Below are 17851 nucleotides of genomic sequence, written 5' to 3'. Positions count from 1 at the left end.
GTGTGTTGGGTCACATCCTAAACCCCATCAACCCCCTCATGGCTGAAAAATAAACAAAATAGGTTAAAAAGGAAAGGTTCAGTGAAGCAAAAGTAGAGGATATATGGTAAACCAAGTCAAGGCCAAGAGGCAGAGGAGGGAGGGGTTTAAGCTGGTCAGGCTGATTTTATTGCTGAAGGAACATCGTTCAGCCATACCCAGAGATTACGACTTTCTTCTACTGTACTAGCATTAATTTTCAGCTCGTAGCAATAATTTTTAGCTCAAAAAGGAGTTTCAATAATGTTTCTAAGTCCAAATGTTGCTGATCGCTTGAGATGAGAAAAAGAATGTGCCTTTAGTAACATGGCAGTAAGGAAAACATATGGAATGTGTTTCTTGTAATGACATAAAAATGCCTGTGGATTGAATGTCTTAACAGTGAAGGTTCCAGTATGTAATCGCTGGGCGCTGAAAAACAAGCACTTAAAAATACGCTTGGTTTTGATAAAAAGTTCAGAAAACAGAAATCCCACTGATGTTCATTCTTTCATTTGTTTTACAGGCATTCCCCTGCATTTCGACGGGAATTTATGGTAAGTAAGACCTTAGATGTCACTTACTGCTTATGTGTTTTTCTGCCATTATGAGTATTTTAACCAGGGTTATTTCATATCGGACGTCTCCTCAGCCGGTTGGACTTGAAAATCTTTTTGTACTGTGTTAAATTACAGAGAGCCAAAACCTTTGACTGTGGCTGAGTGCTAGCGTGCTGATAAATGGATGCTATCATGCAGCCCTCAGCAGCCTGCCAGCCGGGACCCATGGCTGTGATTACACTCCTGTGGCTCTGGTGGCTCTTAAACACACTGCTTGTGGCTTCTACAGAGAAAACTAGGGTTTTGACACAGTTTTCCATCCAGAAGGCAAGTAAGCAAGGCTCCCCAATGTCCAACATGGGGAAAAAGTGCATTTTCCTCAAGCAAACTTGCTAGGATAATGTGAAATTGTCTTTGCTCCCTTGAGTTGTGTTTCCACATGTTTAGCTTAATAATTTGCATCCAAATTAATAGTGCCTGAAGATACAGAGGGAGAGGGTTATTTAAAAAGTTAATCACTTGCTTGGTTGTAATTTTAAGGCAATCCACCACTTGTGTTCAGCTGCTTTTGATTGGCATTTTGGGTATGATATTTGAAGGAGGAAAAAAGCATCATTCCATATTTGGAGAAAAATCCAGAGAAATCTGTGAGAGGGTGTGCAAATTTACCAGGGGACAGAAGTATTTTGCCATGTCAAAAATAATGCAGGCAGATTTTTCTTTCATTTAGCTTCAGTAGGCGCATACAAATGATAATACATTGAATTAGGCTGTTGTTTAAAATGGGTTGTTTGGTGACTGTAAATCTGAATTAAGCTTCAGAGGGCGCAATCTGAATCACTTCAGGTGCTGTGTCTTTTTCCACTGAACTGCACTTCCTCTACTGCAGAACAACATATGGATGCCTTCCTTGCAAACACCAAAGGTCACTAGCTGTGACTTTCTAAACAGCTCTGCCTTTCTCTGTGCTTCTGGCCCACCTCCTGAACTTTCAGGGCTCGGTCTACCTTTAGGTGTTGGCTTTGATGTCGAACTTTGATCTTTTAAGTCGCCGTACAGAAGCATTTTGGTGATTTCATAAAAACAAGCAAGATATGGCACAAGTACATGGGAATGAAGACTAGATAGCGTTTTAAATAGTTCATTTTATTTTATTGTTGGTTCATTTAATAGAAGATGTTTCAGCAGATGAGGATTAGAGTTATCTGCTTAGCTGGGCGGGGAGGAGGAAGAACCTTCTTTGCCCATTCCCAGATATGCTGGGCGCCACTATAGCAGTGGAACAGGCAACCCTTTGTCAGGCTTCAGGTGTCAGTATTTTCAAGAGTGTTTGACCACAGCTTCATTGCCAAAACTATGCTGTGTGTTGTGCTTGAGGTGTAAGGTACACCCAGACCCCTCCAAGGAATGCTTTTATCTTTCTGTTTCCGTTGGTGTTTTTCCCTCTGCATACATACATTCCTTAACATAATTTCAGCATTTAGGCAAGCAAGTGGATCAGCTTCATTCCTGGTGGTCTGGATGATTAGTAATGCCTCATATATTGTCCACAAAATGCCAGGCTACCCCAGTAAAGTGCTAGTGAAGGAGCACAGCCCTTATTTCTCACTTCAGATCCATAGCAACAGTTGCTACCCGTTTAGAAACCCTTGTCTGATAACTTTCACCTCCAAGTGGAAGGGGGCAAATTTGCAAGTGATCAACTGAATGGATCCAGTTTAAGAATCTGGATTGCATTTTCCTCCAAACTCTTGTAAATGCCCAGATTGCTCGTCTTCTCTGTTATTATTAGGAGAAAGTAGTCACACTTCTCTGGAGAGCAGTTCTTTCCTGTTTGCATCACTGTTGAGTGCTCCTTTTCTCCCATAAAAAAGAAACTGAGGAAAAGAAAGCAAACCTCATTGAGAGGTTTTGGCAGAGGGCAGACAGCTTTCCATAAGGGTGTTGGGCGGAGGAAAGGGCTGTCTTTCCTCCCCAAACACTTCCCTACTGCTCCTTCTCCAGCCATAGCACCCTGGATGTTCCAGATGGAATGAGTTAGAGCCCCAAGAAGGCCATTTGGCACAGTGCACCGTGCCAGGACTCAACACTTGGTTTTCAGTGAGCTCCTAAAGAGCTCTGGCAAAAGTTTCACTCATAAGATATTGTTGTTTCAAAAGTCTGATGGTTTCAAATGGAGGATTAAATCTGTAAAAAAATGTTTGTAAGGATGGCAGAACAAGTACAGGTCTACCCAAAGACACTTTGGAGGGGAAAAAAAAAGTGTTATCCTTTCCTAAGAGACCCCTGTCAGCTCTAATATGCTTCTAAACTGATAATCAGTCTAGGAAAGCAAAGGTTATGAAGACTCATGTCCCCATGGATCCCTGGGTTACTCTGTTCTGTAGCAATAAATGTTTTCCTTTACAACAGGAGCATAAAGGTTCATAAATAAAGCTGTTCCGGGAGCACAGAGGACGTGCTGCCCCAGTACTTGGCAGTCCCTGGCAATCCTGCAACTGGCAGATCCACTCAGTAAACCTCAAGGTTATTATTATTATTGAGTGTTCAATAACACTCAGACCTGAGAGAGAGCAATATTAGCATTATCTCAGCTTTCTGAAGGCCAACTTTATTTTTAGGGATACTCTTATGTTTTGCCTCTTTCTCATTTCAAAGAAATTGTGCTGTCTGTATATATATATATATACATCTGTATATGTATATATAAAGATGATAAAATAAATCCATAGATAAATTTATAGGGTAAAAGGAATCTGAAGGGTAAAAAGAGTTATTTTAAGGCCATCTGATTTTCAGCGTATGCAGCGATAACTATTATCACATCCACTTTCCTCATCTTTACCACCTTAAAATGTTTGAGGTATTGCCAGAAAAAAAAAAGAAAAAGAAAAAAAGTGGTGACTTTCTCGTGTAGTTTTTATGGAAGAGCACCTCATTATCATGTCTTTAAGAAGTTATCCGCAAGTTATGGCATTTGCAGCCTGCAAAGTGAACAGGGATGTCTGGTACGGTGCTACAAATCTGATGAGCTGCAAAATTAAAACAAGGCTCTGCCGACGGTTATGAGAATACAGGAATTTTCATGCTTTGCCACGTGCTCTGTTGAGAGTTCATTGTGGGTTGGACTACGAATGGAAAGACTTGGGGATGTTATGGTCTATGCACATCTATTTGTTACCTTCTTAGTGTTCTTTCGCAGTAATGCAGGGCTTGGCTTCTGTTCCTAGATACTTATGTTGGCAACGTAAGCTGCTTGCTGGCAACATAAGCAAGTATTTAAATGTTATTTTAAACTTAGGAGAGGAAAAAATGGAAAGAAGGGAAAAAGACAGTGTGAAGCAATCTGTGGTTGTATCTCTTTTTGTCTCTGCATCAGCGTAGTTGTATATTTTATCTTGACTTTCATGAAAATATCATCAGTCTTTTTGAGAAAGAAGATAATGGCAGCTTCTAGGTTTTGTTGTAAATGCTTATTTGCTTTTTAAAAATTCTTTATTTTTATTCATAAAGAGAGAAAGAGAAAGAAAAAAACCCAAAGCCATGAACGTTCAGTCTGGGTCTGCAGTGATTACAGCAATAGAAGTGTTCAGGTTCACCACATTTTAAACACATTTATTACACTGGAGTAAGACTTATTTCTTTTAGAATCAGACCACTTATGCTTACTTGTAGCTTTTGGCCTGACCATAGCAAAACATTGCAAGGATTAATTTATTATGTGTTGCTACAGCAGAGCCTGAAAAGCAGGCTTAGAAAGCAAAGAAAAAAGAAGAAGCAGGGGAGAGTGAAATAATGTGTGTAGTGTGCATGTGGAATAGGTGTATGTAATAGAGTCTCAAGGTGGGATGTAGGAAGGTAATACACATCGTCTGCTCTGCCTTGTCTTTGTGCGAAGACATAGGCCCCTGGTGTAGTGCCAGCTTGTCACATAGCTGTCCTGACCTCAGTATTTCCTCCTCTGTACTCAAATCAGGATTCATTCTGCCCATCCACGCAGGACTGGGAGCACATCCATCAGCTCTTCTCCCTGTGAGCTGATCCAAGATACAGCATTACCAGCATGTGTGCCACAGAAGGATTGCAAAAGCCCTCTGAAAATCTGAGTCTTGAGACTAAACCAAACATTTTCAAAGGCAGAACAAATACCTTACATGGGGCTAAAGGTTGAGACAATCTATTTTCATCTTTCCCATCTGTTTCTCTTCATTTTCTGCTGGCATTTTATTCCTAAGATATGTATTTCTTTAATGAACAGTTCTAATAAGGATTGCACCGTCATCTTTCCACAGAAGTAGTTAGCTTCAAATTTTTCAGACCTCCTATGCACAAGCATATAAGAAATAATCATAAAGTGACCTTATATTTATCTGTAGTCCAGTGCTTTTAGTCCTCATAACCAATGGCATCGTTCGGTATGTGGTCATTGGCATGTGAATGTCATGATGTTAAAGTGATGACATAAGAAATTAGATGTTATAGAAGCTGTGTTGGGGGAAAAAATCTGGCAGGCTGTGTAAGAAAGCTTCCCATTAAGAAGATTCCCTCCTATTATTAAGCCATTTTTTAAACCCAATCAGCAGTTCCTCATCCCTCAACCCAGACTGCGTCAATTGTTTGACACTACTTTGTGGCGTTAACAGCCATTTTCTGTAACTCATTGGGAAGTTAATTGCATTTTGTTATTTACTCCATAATTTGTGTAATGTAATATTTTAGTGAAAATGAAGATGTATGATAACTCATTTTGTGTTGCTTCTTTTGGGACTGATCGCCAGTTAAATGAGACTATTATTAAAATTAATAATAGTAGCAGCAATGAAATGACTATTATAATATTCAAGTAATCCTAGAAATCTAATTACTGCTTGTATAAAAATTTGTTGCATGCATTATTTAACAATGTTCTTATTTCAGACAGCGTAGTGTCCGTGATACTAATCGGTCTTTTCCCATATTTTAAGTACTAAAATATGATTACTGGAAAGTGTAAATCAATGAGCTCTCAGCGGTCTAAAATTAACATTCATATGACATATTTAGCAAGGAGAAACTCAAACTTGATTTCAAAAGAGAGTCTTAATAAGCTCTCTTTTTCTGTGGAAATTGGCATTTTATGGATAATGTAGTTAGATTATCAAGAAATGTATCTATTCTGACTTTCTTGCTGACTGCCCAACTTAAAGCATTTCCCCAGAATCTTAGGGAACTAATCCCAAATTTCATTAAAATACTGTTTAGTGCCTGTCCTTAAAAAAAAAATCCTTCAAAAGCTTACACTGAACACTGAATATTTTCCTCAGTAGCCATCTGGTGTTGTTCTTCCTCTTTTTCCTTTTCAGGAAGAGGTACGTAGAGCTTCTATATAGTTGCTTCTTTCTTTTAAAAACTATAGGGGCCTAAAGAACTGAAGGCTATGTAAGCCTGGAAGGCTTACCTTCTTCATTATGTTCACTGCTATGAATTTATATTTGTATATATGAATTGGTCCCTTTGATCTCTTAGCTTCACATAAAGAATTGTTTCTGTACCCTTTTCCTCTTATTTCATAGAGGCTTACATCTCAAAGCTCCAAGCATGGCTCTTACTCATCAGTAGTTGGGTTCACAATGACGTATATGTATATCTGTCCAGGAAAAGCCAATAACATCTCCAAAGCCATCAAAACCAGATTGCTTTTCAAGGTCTTTTCTCCATACCAGGAAAGGGTAGAGCTTCTATGAAGCTAATTGGTTGAGAAATTGAGAGGGGGAAAGTGTCATATTGTTGTGGGGTATCTTTTAACTGCATCCATCGTTAAAATATAGTGTCATACAGTGTGTCAAATTTGCAATTATAAGAATGTCTTTTTCTCGCCTTCCATGTTTTACAGAGTGTGTTGTATGTGAAGTATCTGTTACCTTTAAGTTTTAAACACAATGTAAAAAGAAAGACAGCTAGTTTAGTGGTTTCAGACAAATTTTGTGACACAGAGCTTCCTTGAAAGGAAGAACTTCATATGAAATTAATCTAGTTAAAGAAGAATAGGTATCATTTTGACAGCTTTAAAACTACTCCTGGATTTGGAAACTTGCACTGAAGCTGATGTGTGTTATAGTAGCAGTGATTTTATATGCCCATACATTGCAGCATAACTGTTCTGGATGTAAGCTTAGTTCTACATCACAAATTCTATAGGATTCAGGAAAAGAAGAAAAACTTAAAGTGCCTAGGGTAAGATATTTAGTCCATCAACCACAATTATTTTAATACCAAACAATTGCTTTACTTCATATTTAGAAAAGCATTAGGTGTATTCTGTTAATATTGCATTTGACTTATGACATAATACTTCTATCAAAACAGAACAGTCATTCTAGTCTGTGTTTCCGTGTCCTGAAATAGTATTTACAGCTCTGACACACAAATGTTGGCTAGGACTTTTGTTTGTGGTTTGACCTGTAACAATTAGTTTTACCACAAAGGTATTAACTGTATATTCTTTGTCAGTGTTGGATAGTTATTATACTTGGAAAACAGCTACTTTCTCTCTTCTTATTTCTAGTGCACAGTGAGACTCTAGTCTGTCCTAGGCACAGGACATTGTGGGATTGCCCCTTATTTGCCCCATTTCTCGTTCTCTTTAAGAAACATAATCTCTTCTATGCATTTATACAATACCTACTGTAATGGCCCTGGCCAGCGTAAGAGACCCTAAACATCATTGCAGTGTAAATACAGAAAGTCACCAATTATAAAAATTTACTGTAAACTACAAAGTTCATCTCTCATTCAGATGCTTGATAACTGAAAATTGCTTGAAGAAGTGACCAAGAGGAATGTACAAGAACAGCGGGGCTTTTACATTGCCTGTGAAAGAAACAATAAAATAAAAATAAAATAAAATAAAATAAAATAAAATAAAATAAAATAAAATAAAATAAAAAGCAGTAATTCTATTGCTATGAAGATAAATATGTTCTTACTCCCTTGTAACAAAGTAAGAAATCACAAAAAATGACCTGCTATTCTGCAGCTTATCCAGGTATCTGGAAGACAATTCAAAGGTGTCTCTTCCTCCAAAGGTTGTTTACTGCATTGTCCTCTTTTCTGTATCTCTGCAAGATAGAAATGCTGCTATACATCATTGGAAAGGACAACTGCTGCTAAGGCAGAAGAAGACTGGAAGAGTCAGATGACTTAGCGTAATGAATGACTAACCCCATTCATAAACCAGGATCCTGCTTACAAGAACATATTCTCTATTTCCATGCATTGCCATCCATGTGGTGGTATTAATAAAAGACCACCCGGGGGCTGGGACAGGGTTCTGGCTCTCTGTCTTCAGAACAGGCTGAAAGCCACTGTGTGCCACTGACTGCTGGAGACTCTTCCACCTTTCTTCTGTCTGAAGATGTGATGCCAAAGACAATTATATAAGATACAACAAATTACAGCAATGGAAGGAAGCCTGTATTGCAATGGCCTGATTTTTCTAGAGAGAAAAGGGATTTTTTTTTAAACTGATTTTTTATGGTGGTAGAAAGTTAGATATGTATATGTGCTTTAACTTTATGCAGCTTGAGTAATCTGCTGAAGGTTGTATCAGTGTGTAGAAGAAGTTGCAGACATGCATAGTCAGGATTGAGGCATTATTTCTCAAATTCCCTGTTAATTATTGATAAAAAATCAGGTCATTCAGAAATTGTTTTCTATTTCATAGTCTATCCAAATCCTATTATTCCATTTAAGCCACTTGTCTATATTAACAAAATATTAAACAACTTGTGAAAACATATGTTGCCTACTGCAGAGGAAGCACAGTATGCAAAAAATTACTTTTATGTGAATAATATTTAGGAAAAAGTTTGGATGTTTGCAAAAACATCTGCACAGAGTCAAATGGTTGCAGCTTTTGTGTGCTTCACGGTAATGGCATAGATGAACCAAACATGCACCTTGTGGAAGAGCGTGAAGTCAGAAGTTCAGTACTTGTTAACAAAGTGACTACAGAAATACATGTGGATAGCCGTTTTGTGTACCTGCCAGGCAGGCGGGCTGAAGTCAGCCATCTACTTGAGGAGCTGCTAGAGAGGAGGATGGGAAAAGTCACCTTCTGCTGCTCTAAAATACACTTTGGCTCAGGTTTCTGCTCGATAGAGCTGAATTCAGTTTATTTCTGAGCTGTCACTACTGCAGAATAGCACCAGTGCGAGAGGTATTCTGCACGAAGACTAACTGTAATTGGCAATCCATTTCTTCATTTCCATGCTATAGCCGGCTTGACAAATTAATCACAATCAAACACAGGCTGCGGGATGGGGGCGACCTCTGTAGCACAGAAGAAAAATGAGTCCTCATGCTGGCATGACAGAGTAATCTTTCAGTTCTCCCCGTTGGGCTGAGCGAGGGGACTCAGTGGTGTGCATGTCTCTGGAGCTGCCCATAAACAAACTGCTCACATTGGGCTTTGGCTGGTGGGTTGGAGGTTACTGAGTGCTGGCCAGCACCTCGTTACCACTGCAGGACAGGGACTGATGAGGAGCAGCGACTTGTGAGATGGGTGGGCAGTACATGGCCCGAGTTGTGCTGCAAGCAGTGGTGCTGTGTCTGGTCCCATAGGAGCCATGCTTTGGTTGGGAGTGTGGTGCTCCTGCCTAGGCAGCCTGTTGCAGCAATGGTTATGGCTGGCAAAAAAATAAATGGCATCCAAAACAAGACGGGAAAGAATGGCAACCAAAACAAAGTGTTGAGACCTGTTGTTAGGTTCTTTAGTTAGCTGTCTTCCTATGTACTTCAGATGGTGCAGCATGTGCATGACTTCTAGGGTTATATTTGGGATATAATCTAATACAGTGGATCTTCCCTTAATAATGTTCCTTATACTGTCTACTGTTGGGATTTTAGCTTCCCATCTGGTAACTAAAATAGAAACAGAGCTGATTTCTTACTGTAGTTAGTCAGTGTACCTTCATTTCTGAGCTATAATGGTTTCCACTGGCTGTGAAATATTCCACTGCATTTAGAGGAATAGATCTAGCTTTTTTTTAATTGACCCTATTCACTTTGGCTATAACTGCATTGATTTTAGCAGAGGAAAAATCTAGTTGTTTATATTGTACTTCTCTAATAGTTTTCATTTTTTTTTTTGTCAAATAAGACTTTGTTTTTCTTCTTGAAAGACTGCCTAGTCCCTTGGAAAGGATGGTACTTTGAAGTCTGATTTGTAAACAATTTGTGTATGTGTGTCTGTTTTTACTCCCTGCAATATTTTACTTATATACAGGAGTGGAAATCTCTCCTTCGTATGTATTACAAGATGATAAACAGTATTTATCATTTTCCAATTTATTTTTGGACAGTGCAGCATATCACTTTTTTGTTTTCCTTCCTCTTCTCCGTGATGTTTGAAAGAACCCTTTAACAGAAATGTATAATGCTATTTATAGGGTAATAATTTACTGTATGTGATACTGTGGCACCGAAAGGCTTCCTGTCCCCTTCTGTTTTCATTTCTCTCTGGAATAAGAACATTAAACCCTCGCTTTCCAGGAGCTGGTAATACTGCATATGAAAATCATCGTTTTTCGTGACAAATTGTGACTGTTGTTATGTCAAAAACCAAATTCTGATTTACTTAGTTGAACTGAGCAGAACTTACAAGTCTCAGCCAGTCACTTGCTGAGGGAAGATGCTGTTCCAGGTGAGTGAGTGATGTTATGCTGATCCTGCATAGAGGGCTTGGTTCCGACATCCTTTAGCTATATAGAGGCGTTATGGATGGCGGCATGTTGCTCTAGCTGGCAGCTGGGTTGCTTGTTTTCTCTGTCAATTTTCCTGTCTCTGTTGTTATGGTCAAAATAATATTCTGAAAGTAGAGAAGTTGACAGCACAAACTGTTGGGTATTCAGATGAGGAAAATATAGGACAGGCAGATCTAGAACCTAACCAACAAAGTGGTTTCAGCTTTAGCATCAACTGTTCCAGCACTGACCAGTGTGCAGTGCTTAACATCAGCTTCATGTACCAGTTCATTACCCTGTGTTTTATGCAGAATGCATATCACTGTAAATTGCCCAGTGTAGGCTGTGAGCTGGAGACAATGCAGTCATAATGGCTTTTCAATTGATGCAGTTTTATGGCTTCAGAACATTTATCATTTTCTTATGCCTTTAATTACCATAAGATAGTTACGCTTGTGTCCATAATAGGTGCTAAACATTATACTGCTGTTAGATTTTTAAGCATTCTCTTTGTTGTAACTAGCAAGCATGATACAGCAGGCTGTTATGGGTCCAGGATGTTGGTTTGGCTTTTTAAACTAAGTGCCATTAGGAACCTTACTGTGCAAGGCCAACGTTTTGAACTGTTTTGGCTATCTGATTATAGTCCTTCATTTTGTTTTCTGTTAATGTTGCTCAACAGGCATTGCTTAATTAAAGGCAAATAATTTTTATTAGTTTTAGCAATATAAAACCTATCTCCTTCAGTGTGGAGAGAAGGAGAAATTGTTGCATTTTCCACAGAAATAAATATATGGCAAAAAAAAACCACACTGTAACGCTTCTCAGATGTTTATCAGTAGCTGGTCTGTGCATTAGTAATCTCTTATTTTGTTGTGGACTTCTTAAGATATAGTTTAGTAGTTTTCAAACTATTAATGATTTACTGATGTATAGTAAGCTCATCTTATGTGGGAAGATGTTAGACTTGAAGTTCGCTTCTAATCAAAGCTGTCAGCCATGATGTAGATAACGAGGGTGCATATTGGCAATGCTTCTCATTCCTAATGAGGCTTTCGGTTTGTAGAACCTTATAGCAGTATCCCAGTTGTGTGGCCTGATTAATGAGTTGTCACCATTTTATTGAATATAGGTAATCAGAAGCAGCAATTGAATTCATCATATTTGGCAGCCGAGAAATGGAGAATGTACAACAACTGACAAATTGAATGTTCAGGAATCTCTAGCTGTTTAATTTATGTACACACCAGGTTTTATTAACTCCCTATGTACATTTTCAGTTCATGTTTTCCAAAACTACACAAGAGTGCAGGACACAAAAATACTTAACTGCTCCATTACTGAATTTCTGTAATAATTCCAGCCTGTTCTGAATTGTCTCATTAAGAGCAGTCTGGAATGTCAAGCATTTGATGTTAAAGAATTAACTTCTTCAGCCTTATTTTTTTATCTTGTTTTGTGTTTTTAATGTTTCTTTTCCTAGCAGTTGACCTTTCTGCATTTCCCATGCTGATTACACGGTATTTATGCTGACCTTAACCCAGCTGAACACCTTCTAAAAAGAAATGTTTTTATACCAATAAAACATAGACTTGTAGTTGAGAAACATTATGCTTAAATTAGATATGATTTTTAGAAATTATCTACTTAGAAAAAAATTACTTTGGATTATGAATTAATTCCACCTAACAGACCAATTTACACCAAGTTCCGTGGCATCCTAGTTAGGAGGAGGTTACCTTGATATTTGCACTTAGAATATATTTTGGCTCTGGCTCCACGTGTTGTCATTCTTGGTGCCTTAAATATTCTTACCTCCACGATTTTTTAATCTGCTTATTTTTATTACTTGTTTTTATGACTCTTACTGTCAACGTATTTCATTAGTTTTCTACTTATTAAGCAAAATGGTTCTGCCTGATTTTCTCGTGTAGTCTTAATTTTGTATCTTTTAATGTATGATCCCTACTATTTAGATTACTTGGTATTTATTGCTTGTTTCTGTCACCGCCTACTGAATATATTAATGCCTGTGAATCTCTAAATGGTGATACTCCTCTCTTCTCACAGAATCTTAGGTCTGATGATAAAACTGTCTTCCTCTTCCTTCACAACAAATCTAAATATCCACTTAATAAACACTAGGAGGTAATCTCGTGCTTCAATCCAATCCTGAATCCTGTCTATAATTTGCAGTGCTTAAGACAGTATCGTCTCATTAATATGTATCACACTTAGAATTATTTAGAAGATGCTTTGCTTTAATAAGTAAAGAAATGAAATAGATGCTCCAATCTAAGCGCTATCTGGTGCTGCTCCCAGTGAGTGGTGTGCATGGCATGAAACCCTCTGGGGGCTTTGAGGTGCTGAGCTCATGCTCTCCATCCCACTGCTTCCCTTGTCCTGTCCAGTGCCAGGAGTGGTGGAGAATGTTCAGTCTGACATCTCAGCCAGCGGACCTGAACGTGGAGTAACTTCTGGGGGACAGGGGTGAGCTGCTTTCTTTGTTTCTCTCCTTCACCTTCTCTCTCTCTTGCCTCTTTTCTTCCATTCATTCACATAAGGTTGGGAATGTAGTAATTACTTACTCCGTTCATTGAAACTTTTTTGCCTCTGAAGGAGGTCTGTCTGTGACCTGTTTCCTGTTTCTTTGACCTTTCTGAATTTTGGAAAGCCTTCTTTTGCTTTGTCGTCCACCGCTGATTTTTTTCTCTTTCTAGAATAGTTTTGAGTTCAATACCAAGTGCTGTATATAAGATGTTTCAGCGTAGCTTGATAAGTATGGTGCTGGTACTGTTTATTTTAGTTTGTTCTTAACTAATTCAGAGAGGGACTTTACATTTGTTTGCTTGTAGTAATAATGTTTAGTAGTAATGTTCAGACTTGCAGTGGCATAATCCTACAAACATCTTCTCCTGTCTTCAGGACACAGGGTAAGCTCACCAGCTTTTATCTGCATAAGTACCAGGTTATGCAAGGTTATTTCGCAAAGCTCATATGCAAATATGTGTAATTGAAATAGGCACTGGTATTGAGCCCATTGGTCTTGTCTCCTCAGTACTGCTTGTTCTCTTGCTCTGTTTGTAGAGGTCCTTTGTTTAGCAATTGATTTGTAAATTCAACACTGTTTGTTCTAGCATGACAGTCCTATTAATTTGGTAAATCTGACTAGAATTGCTCCCTCTTCCAGTGCCTTTTTGAACAATTTCTTACTCAGTTCTCTCATGTTTGTACACTCATGTCTTCACTTTTCGTTCTGTGCCTTTTTTATTGGTTTCTTTCTGCATTTTACTATGGCAGTACTTTGTAGTCCTTCAGATCGCAGGCTTTCAAACTGTGTGCTTTGGCAAACATGGAACTGCTGGGCGCCATTTTGTTCCTTCTGAAGCCTGCCTTGCTGGTGCATTGCTGAGGGGCTCAGAACTGATGGAAAGCAGCCTGTGGGGCTCCCAGCTCCCCTCACAGGGCCCCCAGCCACTCTGCTGCACTGCCTTGATGCCTACACAGAGGCTCAGCAGTGCTGCAAAGTTCCATTTTCCTTTAGATACCCTCCTCAGCATCTCATCCATTATCACTGACTGCCAGTGAAGACTGTTAAAAAAAACTCATTCTCCACATCCGTTACTCTTTCTTCCTTCTCATTTATCAGGCGGGGTATACTCTCTTTAGCCTATCTCTTCTGACCAATGTACCTGTAGAACTCCTAGTTATTTTTCACATCCTTCTCCAAGTTAAGCTCCATCTGTACCTTGACTTTTCTGATCCCATCTCTGCATGTCCAGACAGCATCCCTGTATTCTTCCCAGGCAACTCATCCTTGTTTCCACTGCCTGTCCTGCTTTTCTCTCTGTCTGACCATCAGGTTCTCGCCCAGCCATGCCTGTTTCCTGCCCTTTCAACTCAATTTCTGCACTGACTGTGCCATTGGACATCTTATTTAACTGCATAGAGCTGTAGAGGGGAGAGATCCTTTCCTCAGGTGAAAGGACCTGCCATTTCCAGCCAACCCAGGGGACGTGTCCAGCCCTAATTGAGTTACTGATCACTGATGGTGTTAACAACCATGAAATTAAAAACTAAAATTTACTAGGACTGGTTTTATACCATAGCTGAAAGCCCTTCTCTCTCCACAGCCATAGGAATGACCATGCTATGGAGGGTGGTGACTGCAGATGGGAGATTTTCATATGGGTTAATTTGATGAAATAATCTAGGCCCAACTTTAAATATTACAGTGGTATTTCTTGCAGTCTGCAGAAGTGCAGCTGTTGTGTTAACACCGTCTAGAATGGAATTCTATATAGAGAGTAGACCCTTTGATCTGATTAAATTTACAAAACCAAGTCACTCTATTTAACGCGACTCAGTAAGCTTGACTGTGATGCTTATGCTCTGTTTCAGTCAGATGAAGTACCTTTTCCCCCTCTTTTGTTTTGTTGCTGAACAATCAATAACATTTCTCCACCTGGTAAGTTTATGTGCTTTTCCATATACCTGCGCTGGTCTACCTGGGATTTCATATTTCTGAGAGGATTAATTGTGTTTGTGATGTGAAGTGTGGATATCTTTCTCAAAAGCATCGCTTTCCCAAGGTGCACTGTGGGTCATCTCACGCTGAGTGTGTACACCAACTAAGTTTAATAAAGTGCTGGCATATACCGCCACTCCTGCTGCCACATGGCTGCATTTACAAGGAAATGGAGGTGGAAGGGCAATTTTCACTTAGGGGCTCAGGTTGAAGCTGCTTGTTTTTTTTTTTTAAATGGAGGTCTTCTAATCTCACTTGTCTGACAGGTGCTAAGAAATTTACATTTAAATTGTTCAGATCAGCATCTTATTTGTACTGAGTTGTCAGACAAAAGAAATCTTAGTCTTCAATATCTATCCCTGCTTGATCTAACCAACCATAGCATAAGCTCCTTCTTTTCTAATATGGGTATTGTTTCTGACTAAAGTAATTCATTTGCATCAGCCTTTCTCTTTCTCCTATATCAGGTTGAATATTGTTCAAAATGACACAGAAAATGTTCTATTTTTCTTGAAGAATGACCTCTTGCAAAATGAGATCATTTTACTCTGAAGTCAGGCACGCCGATGCCGGTCTAGCCGGAAGCAATGGCAGTTGTTAAACCCTTCTAAGCACTAGGAATTTCCATTGCCTTCCAAAGCAACGCAGATTTGCTTGTATAATGTTAAAAAATATATATAATAAAAATCATCACGCTGACAACTTGTCAGAATCCATGCTGGTAATGCTATTTAAAACAAGTGCTAATAATACATAAAGTTCATATCAAGCCGAAATTGGATTTGAATTCATGCGATTGGCAGTGCCATTAACTAGTTATTTAATTTCCTTTTTTGATTGAAGTGTGCAAGACTCAGAAAATGCATAATTGTGAGCAAAATGCAAATGAGAGATATTAGCAAAAAAAAAAAAAACTATTAAAAAAAAACCCACAAAAAACAACAAAACTTGTTTGACAATCAAGGCTGTGATTTTTTAAAGTTATGAAATTAATGAGATCCGGGATATCTTGTTGGTCAACTTGTGTTTTTGGGTTTAAAAGGCAGCTGATGATAGAGGCTGACTGTCAGCCAAGAGAAGTGTTGCAGCAAGGGGTGCCAACTTAGGTGTATGTAATTGAATTAGCATGTGAGAGAATGAGACCTTAAAAACAGACAGAAGGTCAGAGAGCCAGTGTTTTCCAAGAGAAGATAATATTTGTAGGTTTTTGCCTTTAGTTGTTGGTTCCATGCTCTTTAGCACATAAGCACTTGCTTGTCAGTTTCCCCGTGAATCTAATTTACAAAACCTCTCTAATTAATTGTTTTTCTCTTTTTGTGCATCTTTTTGTGATCTGAGGAAACAAAACAAGAAGAAAACGTTTTCACTGTAGCATCTGGCAAAGTGTAAAGTAGCTGCTGTCCATTCCCATGTACTTTTTGTTCACTTTACCAAAGGTACAGCATGAAATGAAGGTGTGTCTGGGTTGTATTGGCTGGATGCTAATACATAACAGTAGCGTAAAGTAGTTTGTGCTTTAAGCCTTGCTACACGTTAAGATATATCTTTTTCACATGGATCTCATCTCTAGCTGACCAAATAGCTTCTGCAGAAATGATACAGCATCTATGCAAGGAGGAAAAAAGGCTTCCTCTAAAAAAACGGATGCCGAGTACATTAGTGTAATGAGTCTCAAGTCAGGCATCCTACACGAGTACTTGTTTTAGTAGCGTTTATGTAGTGGATGTTGTAGTAGTTATGAAGTGCCTTAATGCTCATTGAGAAAGAGTAGCTATTAAGCATCAAATAAAAAACACAGCCATCTCTGCTCCTCTAAAATGTACTGACATCTCTGAACTCCAGATTATCTGGAAATATTTCAGTTTTGAGCTGCTGTAGATTTCCTGAGTAACAGCTGCTGGTCTGTGTGACCCTATAGTATGATTTATCACTGCCTGAGGCAAGAACGGGGAAAAATCAACACTGTGAATAATATGAATAATATGCACAAACCAAGAATCAATAATGTATTTGTTAAAAAAGAGTAAACTAAGTAGATAAAATATGCCTCACACAGCGTCTTGCTTTTTCACCCAACCTGCCCTGTAGATTTTTTTCATATACGTCTTTTGGGGGAAAAAGATAAAAGAACATCTTTGTTACTTTTTGCTCCAAAAAAGGAGCTGAGTATATGTAGTTTCAGCTGATTTTCTTTATGTGCTCTTAGGAAATCTTTGATTTCCCTTGGAGAGGAGATAAGAACTGTGCTTCAGTAGAAATAATGTGAGATTGTTTTGTTTGTTCTTGTACGCGTATGGCTCTCACTAAGTACTCTGTTGGTTTTAGATAATCCAGCCAGGTCTTTGGGTTGCATCTGTCAGAGCAATTGAATGTGGTGGAAGTGATTCAAAGGATAGAGATGGGCTGACAATGCTGGTTGTTTTCTTTGTGGGAGTGCATATTCGTGTCCGTTGCCTATGTATGCCCTACTCCTCTGAAAAAGTTTCTCAGACTTTTTATGTTATCATCTCTTTCCATTTTACTGTAGTAGCTTGTCTTCTCTTATATACACGTGTATCCCCAAATCCTTGCACTTCGACTCTTGTCATATTATGCTGCTTCTTTTCAGTCAGAATACTCTGAACTCCAGCAGAGCTTACAGCCTTGAAATTCTCTCCCAAACCCAATCCTCCTTTCGAAAACTGAAACCCATCTCACAACCAGTGCTCTCTTTCTCTCCTCTTCTTTCATCCCATCTTGCTGCACCTGAGTGCACTTCCCTCATTGCCATCAGTTCCCTTTGCCTGCACAAAGATTCTCTCAGCGAGGAAAAAGAGCCTCTCACAGCTATTTCTCCGTCTTCTCCCCTGGCCTAGCCTACAGGCAGGCAGCTGCATCAGTAGACATCAGGGACCTCCAGCACTGTGAAGCACATTGAGGATATCTCATCTTCAGATGAGCCTTCTGTAAGAGTTTGCAATCAACTGCAAGATGCATTCCCAACAGGGAACATTGCGAGGTCCAGGGCTGCATCTCATTCCTAC

The 17851-nt window shown here is 38.9% G+C and overlaps 1 protein-coding gene across 3 annotated transcripts in view; it reads left to right on the top strand.

Moving 5' to 3' along the window:
- The window catches only part of MACROD2 (mono-ADP ribosylhydrolase 2), a 786342-nt gene that overhangs the window by 517842 nt on the left and 250649 nt on the right, over nucleotides 1-17851 (top strand). For all 3 annotated transcript variants that reach the window (XM_015856727.2, XM_015856726.2, XM_015856725.2), the window contains exon 7: nucleotides 545-575. In XM_015856727.2, the coding sequence (XP_015712213.1) occupies nucleotides 545-575 (31 nt within the window). The remainder of the gene's footprint in view (nucleotides 1-544; nucleotides 576-17851) is intronic.

Source organism: Coturnix japonica, chromosome 3 (assembly GCF_001577835.2).
Source record: "Coturnix japonica isolate 7356 chromosome 3, Coturnix japonica 2.1, whole genome shotgun sequence".
Taxonomy (NCBI): Eukaryota; Metazoa; Chordata; class Aves; order Galliformes; family Phasianidae; genus Coturnix; species Coturnix japonica.
The sequence above is the reverse complement of the archived record's forward strand: the minus strand, read 5'-3'. Positions and strand labels throughout refer to the sequence as shown.